General features: G+C 39.3%; 1 protein-coding gene across 1 annotated transcript in view; it reads right to left on the bottom strand.

Annotated features, from left to right (window-relative positions):
• Nucleotides 1–10,000, bottom strand: part of LOC139421845 (DCC netrin 1 receptor) — a 729,366-nt gene that overhangs the window by 68,819 nt on the left and 650,547 nt on the right. The window contains exon 23 of the mRNA XM_071172971.1: nt 5,529–5,685. Within this exon, the coding sequence (XP_071029072.1) occupies nt 5,529–5,685 (157 nt within the window). The remainder of the gene's footprint in view (nt 1–5,528; nt 5,686–10,000) is intronic.

Genomic DNA, 10,000 nt, shown 5'->3' with positions numbered 1-10,000 from the left:
CAGACTGTTTATTAAATATAAATATAACATGTGTTAACAGGATATCAGACTGTTTATTAAATATAAATATAACATGTGTTAACAGGATATCAGACTGTTTATTAAATATAAATATAACATGTGCTAACAGGATATCAGACTGTTTATTAAATAGAAATATAACATGTGTTAACAGGATATCAGACTGTTTATTAAATATAAATATAACATGTGTTAACAGGATATCAGACTGTTTATTAAATATAAATATAACATGTGTTAACAGGATATCAGACTGTGTATTAAATATAAATATAACATGTGTTAACAGGATATCAGACTGTTTATTAAATATAACATGTGTTAACAGGATATCAGACTGTTTATTAAATATAAATATAACATGTGTTAACAGGATATCAGACTGTTTATTAAATATAAATATAACATGTGTTAACAGGATATCAGACTGTTTATTAAATATAAATATAACATGTGTTAACAGGATATCAGACTGTTTATTAAATATAAATATAACATGTGTTAACAGGATATCAGACTGTTTATTAAATATAAATATAACATGTGTTAACAGGATATCAGACTGTTTATTAAATATAAATATAACATGTGTTAACAGGATATCAGACTGTTTATTAAATATAAATATAACATGTGTTAACAGGATATCAGACTGTTTATTAAATATAAATATAACATGTGTTAACAGGATATCAGACTGTTTATTAAATATAAATATAACATGTGTTAACAGGATATCAGACTGTTTATTAAATATAAATATAACATGTGTTAACAGGATATCAGACTGTTTATTAAATATAACATGTGTTAACAGGATATCAGACTGTTTAAATATAAATATAACATGTGTTAACAGGATATCAGACTGTTTATTAAATATAAATATAACATGTGTTAACAGGATATCAGACTATTTATTAAATATAAATATAACATGTGTTAACAGGATATCAGACTGTTTATTAAATAGAAATATAACATGTGTTAACAGGATATCAGACTGTTTATTAAATAGAAATATAACATGTGCTAACAGGATATCAGAATGTATAAATATAACATGTGATCACAGAGTGCCGCTCCTGAGCTAACGTTTGGAAATAAGAGAACGCTGTGTTAATTAACCTACTAGCAGACCACAGAGTTCCTGCGTCTAGGGTTGCAAAGTTACCATTAACTTACCAAAGTTAGCAAAATCTTCATTAATTGTTGGTAATTAACAGGTTATCTACAGCAATTTATGGTAACTTTGGTAATTTATACTTGAATAATAAAAAAATATATATACATTTAAATAATGTATACGTTTTTTATAACTGTGTCCATATTGTCAATTAGTTTCTGGTAGATAGACCAGATGATTCAAGAGAAAATAGCTTAATTAATCAACAATGGTAATATTTTCAAAGTACCTCCGCAACTCTTCCAGCTATTGACTTTTTTTTACAACTGCCACCAGTTTGGAACCAAAACACTGACAACAAATACAAAACACTGACAACAAAGACAAAACAATGACAACAAAGACAAAGACAAAACACTGACAACAAAGACAAAACACTGACAACAAAGACAAAACACTGACAACAAAGACAAAACACTGACAACAAAGACAAAACACTGACAACAAAAACAAAGACAAAACACTGACAACAAAGACAAAACACTGACAACAAAGACAAAACACTGACAACAAAGACAAAACACTGACAACAAATACAAAGACAAAACACTGACAACAAAGACAAAACACTGACAACAAAGACAAAACACTGACAACAAATACAAAACAATGACAACAAAGACAAAGACAAAACACTGACAACAAAGACAAAACACTGACAACAAAGACAAAACACTGACAACAAAGACAAAACACTGACAACAAAGACAAAGACAAAACACTGACAACAAAGACAAAACACTGACAACAAAGACAAAACACTGACAACAAAGACAAAGACAAAACACTGACAACAAAGACAAAACACTGACAACAAAGACAAATACAAAACACTGACAACAAAGACAAAACACTGACAACAAAGACAAAGACAAAACACTGACAACAAAGACAAAACACTGACAACAAAGACAAAACACTGACAACAAAGACAAAGACAAAACACTGACAACAAAGACAAAGACAAAACACTGACAACAAAGACAAAGACAAAACACTGACAACAAAGACAAAGACAAAACACTGACAACAAAGACAAAGACAAAACACTGACAACAAAGACAAAGACAAAACACTGACAACAAAGACAAAGACAAAACACTGACAACAAAGACAAAACACTGACAACAAATACAAAACACTGACAACAAAGACAAATACAAAACACTGACAACAAAGACAAAACACTGACAACAAAGACAAAGACAAAACACTGACAACAAAGACAAAACACTGACAACAAAGACAAAACACTGACAACAAAGACAAAGACAAAACACTGACAACAAAGACAAAGACAAAACACTGACAACAAAGACAAAGACAAAACACTGACAACAAAGACAAAGACAAAACACTGACAACAAAGACAAAGACAAAACACTGACAACAAAGACAAAGACAAAACACTGACAACAAAGACAAAGACAAAACACTGACAACAAAGACAAAACACTGACAACAAAGACAAAACACTGACAACAAAGACAAAACACTGACAACAAAGACAAAACACTGACAACAAAGACAAAGACAAAACACTGACCACAAAGACAAAACACTGACAACAAAGACAAAACACTGACAACAAAGACAAAGACAAAACACTGACAACAAAGACAAAGACAAAACACTGACAACAAAGACAAAACACTGACAACAAAGACAAAACACTGACCACAAAGACAAAACACTGACAACAAAGACAAAGACAAAACACTGACCACAAAGACAAAACACTGACAACAAAGACAAAGACAAAACACTGACAACAAAGACAAAGACAAAACACTGACAACAAAGACAAAGATAAAACACTGACAACAAAGACAAAGACAAAACACTGACAACAAAGACAAAGACAAAACACTGACCACAAAGATAAAACACTGACAACAAAGACAAAACACTGACAACAAAGACAAAGACAAAACACTGACAACAAAGACAAAGACAAAACACTGACAACAAAGACAAAACACTGACAACAAAGACAAAACACTGACCACAAAGACAAAACACTGACAACAAAGACAAAGACAAAACACTGACCACAAAGACAAAACACTGACAACAAAGACAAAGACAAAACACTGACAACAAAGACAAAGACAAAACACTGACAACAAAGACAAAGACAAAACACTGACAACAAAGACAAAGACATATTGACATAGTAAAATAAATAATAAAGGATATTTCATGCTGAAACCCTCATATCACCAATGGTATTCACTAAATTGATATTGATATTTAGGATAATGTTCTACAGCTTTGTCATTCTATTTTGTTTGATTTGAAATCATTTTATTTGATCATTTTATATAGTTTAAATGCGATAAGGCCAGACAGAGGGCCAGAGATAATTACAGACCCCTGTGATAATCTGAAGTAGAGGGCCAGAGATAATTACAGACCCCTGTGATAATCTGAAGTAGAGGGCCAGAGATAATTACAGACCCCTGTGATAATCTGAAGTAGAGGGCCAGAGAAAATTACAGACCCCTGTGATAATCTGAAGTAGAGGGCCAGAGAAAATTACAGACCCCTGTGATAATCTGAAGTAGAGGGCCAGAGATAATTACAGACCCCTGTGATAATCTGAAGTAGAGGGCCAGAGATAATTACAGACCCCTGTGATAATCTGAAGTAGAGGGCCAGAGATAATTAAACCCCTGTGATAATCTGAAGTAGAGGGCCAGAGATAATTACAGACCCCTGTGATAATCTGAAGTAGAGGGCCAGAGATAATTACAGACCCCTGTGATAATCTGAAGTAGAGGGCCAGAGAAAATTACAGACCCCTGTGATAATCTGAAGTAGAGGGCCAGAGACAATTACAGACCCCTGTGATAATCTGAAGTAGAGGGCCAGAGATAATTACAGACCCCTGTGATAATCTGAAGTAGAGGGCCAGAGATAATTACAGACCCCTGTGATAATCTGAAGTAGAGGGCCAGAGATAATTACAGACCCCTGTGATAATCTGAAGTAGAGGGCCAGAGAAAATTACAGACCCCAGTGATAATCTGAAGTAGAGGGCCAGAGACAATTACAGACCCCTGTGATAATCTGAAGTAGAGGGCCAGAGATAATTACAGACCCCTGTGATAATCTGAAGTAGAGGGCCAGAGATAATTACAGACACCTGTGATAATCTTAAATAGAGGGCCAGAGATAATTACACCCCTGTGATAATCTGAAGTAGAGGGCCAGAGATAATTACAGACACCTGTGATAATCTGAAGTAGAGGGCCAGAGATAATTACACCCCTGTGGTAATCTGATGTAGAGGAACAGAGATAATTACAGACACCTGTGATAATCTGAAGAAGAGGGCCAGAGATAATTACACCCCTGTGGTAATCTGATGTAGAGGAACAGAGATAATTACAGACACCTGTGATAATCTGAAGTAGAGGGCCAGAGATAATTACAGACACCTGTGATAATCTGAAGTAGAGGGCCAGAGATAATTACACCCTGTGATAATCTGAAGTAGAGGGCCAGAGATAATTACACCCTGTGGTAATCTGAAGTAGAGGGCCATAGATAATTACACCCCTGTTATAATCTGATGTAGAGGGCCAGATATAATAACACCCCTGTGATAATCTGAAGAAGAGGGCCAGAGATAATTACACCCCTGTGGTAATCTGATGTAGAGGAACAGAGATAATTACAGACACCTGTGATAATCTGAAGTAGAGGGCCAGAGATAATTACAGACACCTGTGATAATCTGAATTACCAAAATAGCCACTAGATGTCTTGTGAAAAATTGCATAAAATCTTTGAAAGTCACAACAATTCTGGTAGATTACTGGTAAAAATAAAGTTTCAACTAATATACCCTTCCTATACAGCTCTAACTGTGGGAGGAAGGGGAGTGAGGGGGAATGGGGAGCGGCGGAAGTGGGAGAGGAAAGGGGGAAGAGGTGGAAGGGGAACAGGAGGAAGGGGAGTGAGGAGGAATGGGAGTGAGGAGGAAGGGGAGTGAGGAGGAAGGGGAAGAGGTGGAAGGGGAGTGAGGAGGAAGGGGAGTGAGGAGGAAAGGGAGTGAGGAAGAAGGGGAACAGGAGGAAGGGGAACGAGGAGGAAGTGGAGTGAGGAGGAAGGGGAGTGAGGAGGAAAGGGAGTGAGGAAGAAGAGAAACAGGAGGAAGGGGAGTGAGGAAGAAGGGAAACAGGAGGAAGGGGAACAGGAGGAAGGGGAATGAGGAGGAAGGGGAATGAGGAGGAAGGGGAGTGAGGAGGAAGGGGAACAGGAGGAAGGGGAACAGGAGGAAGGGGAACGAGGATGAAGAGGCAATCCAACTCACTTTCTCTGTTGTGCGGAGGAGCGCCTGGTGCAGATCAGCGCTACTATGATGACCACTACCACAGTAACGGCTCCCACGGAGACCACGATGATGACCAGGAGGTTGCTGTTCTTCTGGGGTGTCACACTGCCATGAGGAGGACGCATCTGACCAATGTCTGAAATACAACAGGAACAGGAAATAGGAAAACCTGACCAATGTCTGGAATACAATAGGGACAGGAAATAGGAAAACCTGACCAATGTCTGGAATACAACAGGGACAGGAAATAAGACCATCTGACCAATGTCTGAACACCAAACAGGGACAGGAAATAGGAAAACCTGACCAACGTCTGAATTACAATAGGGACAGGAAATAGGAACATCTGACCAATGTCTGAACTACAACAGGGACAGGAAATAGGAACTTCAACTGAGCTTAAAACATTTTATATTCTAATGACAACATTTAATTAATGCAAATTACACGTAAATCATTAATTTCATATGCTGCTCACATAGTATCCCTTCAAATTATATGACCCTTAACTCGAAGCTTTAAAAGACTGTCCAACGAGTTTCCAATACAACCCACTGGAGAAATTGAAATTTCCTTCCTCAGTTGCTTTCTACATCTCTCGTTCTCTAAATACATGTTGGCCTTGGGATGAAAGGCTGGAAAGCTCTGTTTCTCCGGTCCTGAGCTTTGAACGGCTGACGATCCCCAAGGAACAATACATTCTGATCAAGGACCAACCTAATAGGTTACAACCACTCTGTTCTCTATGCCAAAACTATTTCCACTCATTCACAACAATGGGCCACCATTTTTCACCTCCTCAGAGAGAAACATACTTCAACATAGCTATTGTACATAGTTGATGTGGCAATCTGGGATTACATGTTTGGTACATCAATTCTTTGGGAAGTTGAAAATAATGACTGACGAAAAGTGTTGGTGCTTCTACACCTGCATTGCTTGCTGTTTGGGGGTTTTAGGCTGGGTTTCTGTAGAGCTCTTTGAGATATCAGCTGATGTACGAAGGGCTATATAAATACATTTGATTTGATTTGACTCCTTTGTTGTTGTTTAAATCCCAGATTCACCCCTTTAAGTGTGTTCCTTTATAGAGAGAGAGAGAGATGTAATGTGAATGGCTTGACAATAGCTAATGAATGCTACCTGCACCCTGTAGCCCGTGTCTGTGGAAGAGGGTATGCTAATGCTATTGCTAATAGTATAATGAACTCTGTGGCAGCGATGCTAATGTTAAAGCTAATGCTAAAATCTGTCAATGTATCCTTGAGCAAGGTGCTTAACCTTAATTTTCTCCAGGGGCGCTGTACTACTATGACTATGGCTAAAACAACACATTCCCCTGCACCTATCCAGTGTTTGTGACAATAAAACATACACAGTATATACTTTTGGTATTATTGTACAAAGCTAGTGCAATGGTCTAATTTATTTTACTAGGCAAGTCAGTTAAGAACAAATTCTTATTTTCAATGATGACCTAGAAACAGTGGGTTAACTGCCTGTTCAGGAAGACAGATCTATCTATACATTTTCAGCTCTGGGGTTTGAACTTGCAACCTTCCGGTTACTAGCCCAATGCTCTAACCACTAGGCTACTCTGCCTACCCACTAATGGACTCTGTGGAAGATGCTATTGTTAATGCTAATGCTAATGTTGATATGAATGCTTATAGTATAATACTAATGTTAATGATCATGCTAATAGTAATATGCTAATGATAATGGTAGGATGCTAATGCTAATAGTAGAATGCTAACGGCAATGTCAAATAAAATCAAATCTTATTTGTCACATGCACCGAATACAACAGTTGTAGTAGACAAGTGAAAAGCTTTAAGAAGTTAAGATTCTTTTTAAAAGAAGTGTTAAGTAAAAAAAAATAAAAAAATGAAAATAAAAGTAACACATAATTAAACAACAGCATTAAAATACCAAACTACGTAAATACAGGGTGTTACGGTACAGAGTCAATGTGGAGGCTATATACAGGGTGTTACGGTACAGAGTCAATGTGGAGGCTATATACAGGGTGTTACGGTACAGAGTCAAAGTGGAGGCTATATACAGGGTGTTACGGTACAGAGTCAATGTGGAGGCTATATACAGGGTGTACCGGTACAGTCAATGTGGAGCCTATATACACGGGGTACCGGTACAGAGTCAGAGTGAATGCTAATGTATAATGCTAGTGATGCTATAATGTGAATGCTAATGGTAAAATTCTAGTAATGCTATAATGTGAATGCTAATGTATAATGCTAGTGATGCTTTAATGTGAATGCTAATGGTAAAATGCTCGTGTTGGTAGAAATGACACATCCATTTCCAAACCCCGAACACTGTCAATCCCGGACTCCAATTTGTCAAACAACGCTCTTTCCTTACTTCTTATAATACAATATGTGCAATACTTGAAGTATGTTCCCTTTTGGTAAAATAGGCTGCTGTCCAGTGTGACAAGCTCATTAATGGCACTCCCCCCGACTTCTAAATGTCATTACTACAGTCCCACCCACTCCTACCTGTCATTACTACAGTCCCACCCACTTCTACCTGTCATTACTACAGTCCCACCCACTTCTACCTGTCATTACTACAGTCCCACCCACTCCTACCTGTCATTACCACAGTCCCACCCACTCCTACCTGTCATTACTACAGTCCCACCCACTTCTACCTGTCATTACTACAGTCCCACCCACTTCTACCTGTCATTACTACAGTCCCACCCACTCCTACCTGTCATTACCACAGTCCCACCAACTCCTACCTGTCATTACCACAGTCCCACCCACTCCTACCTGTCATTACTACAGTCCCACTCAATCCTACCTGTCATTACCACAGTCCCACCAACTCCTACCTGTCATTACCACAGTCCCACCCACTCCTACCTGTCATTACTACAGTCCCACCCACTCCTACCTGTCATTACCACAGTCCCACCCACTCCTACCTGTCATTACCACAGTCCCACCCACTCCTACCTGTCATTACCACAGTCCCACCCACTCCTACCTGTCATTACTACAGTCCCACCCACTTCTACCTGTCATTACTACAGTCCCACCCACTCCTACCTGTCATTATTTGATCACTACATGAAATTCACAACCTGTCACTAAACTTGGTCAATCCTGTATCCCCCCCCTCTCCCCCCTCCACTCTTTATACAGCAGGATACAATGATGATCAAAGGGTCAGGACAAAGCAGCTGAAACTGCACAGTTGGATTGTCTAAGAGTGAGTCCAGCTCTGTACAGGGTAGTCTACATTCTACAGCTGGATTGTCTAAGAGTGAGTCCAGCTCTGTACAGGGTGGTCTACATTCTCCAGCTGGATTGTCTAAGAGTGAGTCCAGCTCTGTACAGGGTGGTCTACATTCTCCAGCTGGATTGTCTAAGAGTGAGTCCAGCTCTGTACAGGGTATTCTACATTCTACAGCTGGATTGTCTAAGGGTGAGTCCAGCTCTGTACAGGGTAGTCTACATTCTCCAGCTGGATTGTCTAAGGGTGAGTCCAGCTCTGTACAGGGTGGTCTACATTCTACAGTTGGATTGTCTAAGAGTGAGTCCAGCTCTGTACAGGGTAGTCTACATTCTCCAGTTGGATTGTCTAAGGGTGAGTCCAGCTCTGTACAGGGTGGTCTACATTCTACAGTTGGATTGTCTAAGAGTGAGTCCAGCTCTGTACAGGGTGGTCTACATTCTACAGCTGGATTGTCTAAGAGTGAGTCCAGCTCTGTACAGGGTAGTCTACATTCTACAGCTGGATTGTCTAAGAGTGAGTCCAGCTCTGTACAGGGTAGTCTACATTCTCCAGCTGGATTGTCTAAGAGTGAGTCCAGCTCTGTACAGGGTGGTCTACATTCTACAGTTGGATTGTCTAAGAGTGAGTCCAGCTCTGTACAGGGTAGTCTACATTCTCCAGCTGGATTGTCTAAGAGTGAGTCCAGCTCTGTACAGGGTGGTCTACATTCTCCAGCTGGATTGTCTAAGAGTGAGTCCAGCTCTGTACAGGGTAGTCTACATTCTCCAGCTGGATTGTCTAAGAGTGAGTCCAGCTCTGTACAGGGTGGTCTACATTCTCCAGCTGGATTGTCTAAGGGTGAGTCCAGCTCTGTACAGGGTGGTCTACATTCTACAGTTGGATTGTCTAAGAGTGAGTCCAGCTCTGTACAGGGTGGTCTACATTCTACAGCTGGATTGTCTAAGAGTGAGTCCAGCTCTGTACAGGGTGGTCTACATTCTACAGCTGGATTGTCTAAGAGTGAGTCCAGCTCTGTACAGGGTGGTCTACATTCTACAGCTGGATTGTCTAAGAGTGAGTCCAGCTCTGTACAGGGTGGTCTACATTCTACAGCTGGATTGTCTAAGGGTGAGTCCAGCTCTGTACAGGGTATTCTACATTCTACAGCTGGATTGTCTAAGAGTGAGTCCAGCTCTGTACAG

This window comes from Oncorhynchus clarkii, chromosome 12 (assembly GCF_045791955.1).
Source record: "Oncorhynchus clarkii lewisi isolate Uvic-CL-2024 chromosome 12, UVic_Ocla_1.0, whole genome shotgun sequence".
In the NCBI taxonomy this organism is placed as follows: Eukaryota; Metazoa; Chordata; class Actinopteri; order Salmoniformes; family Salmonidae; genus Oncorhynchus; species Oncorhynchus clarkii.
The sequence above is the reverse complement of the archived record's forward strand: the minus strand, read 5'-3'. Positions and strand labels throughout refer to the sequence as shown.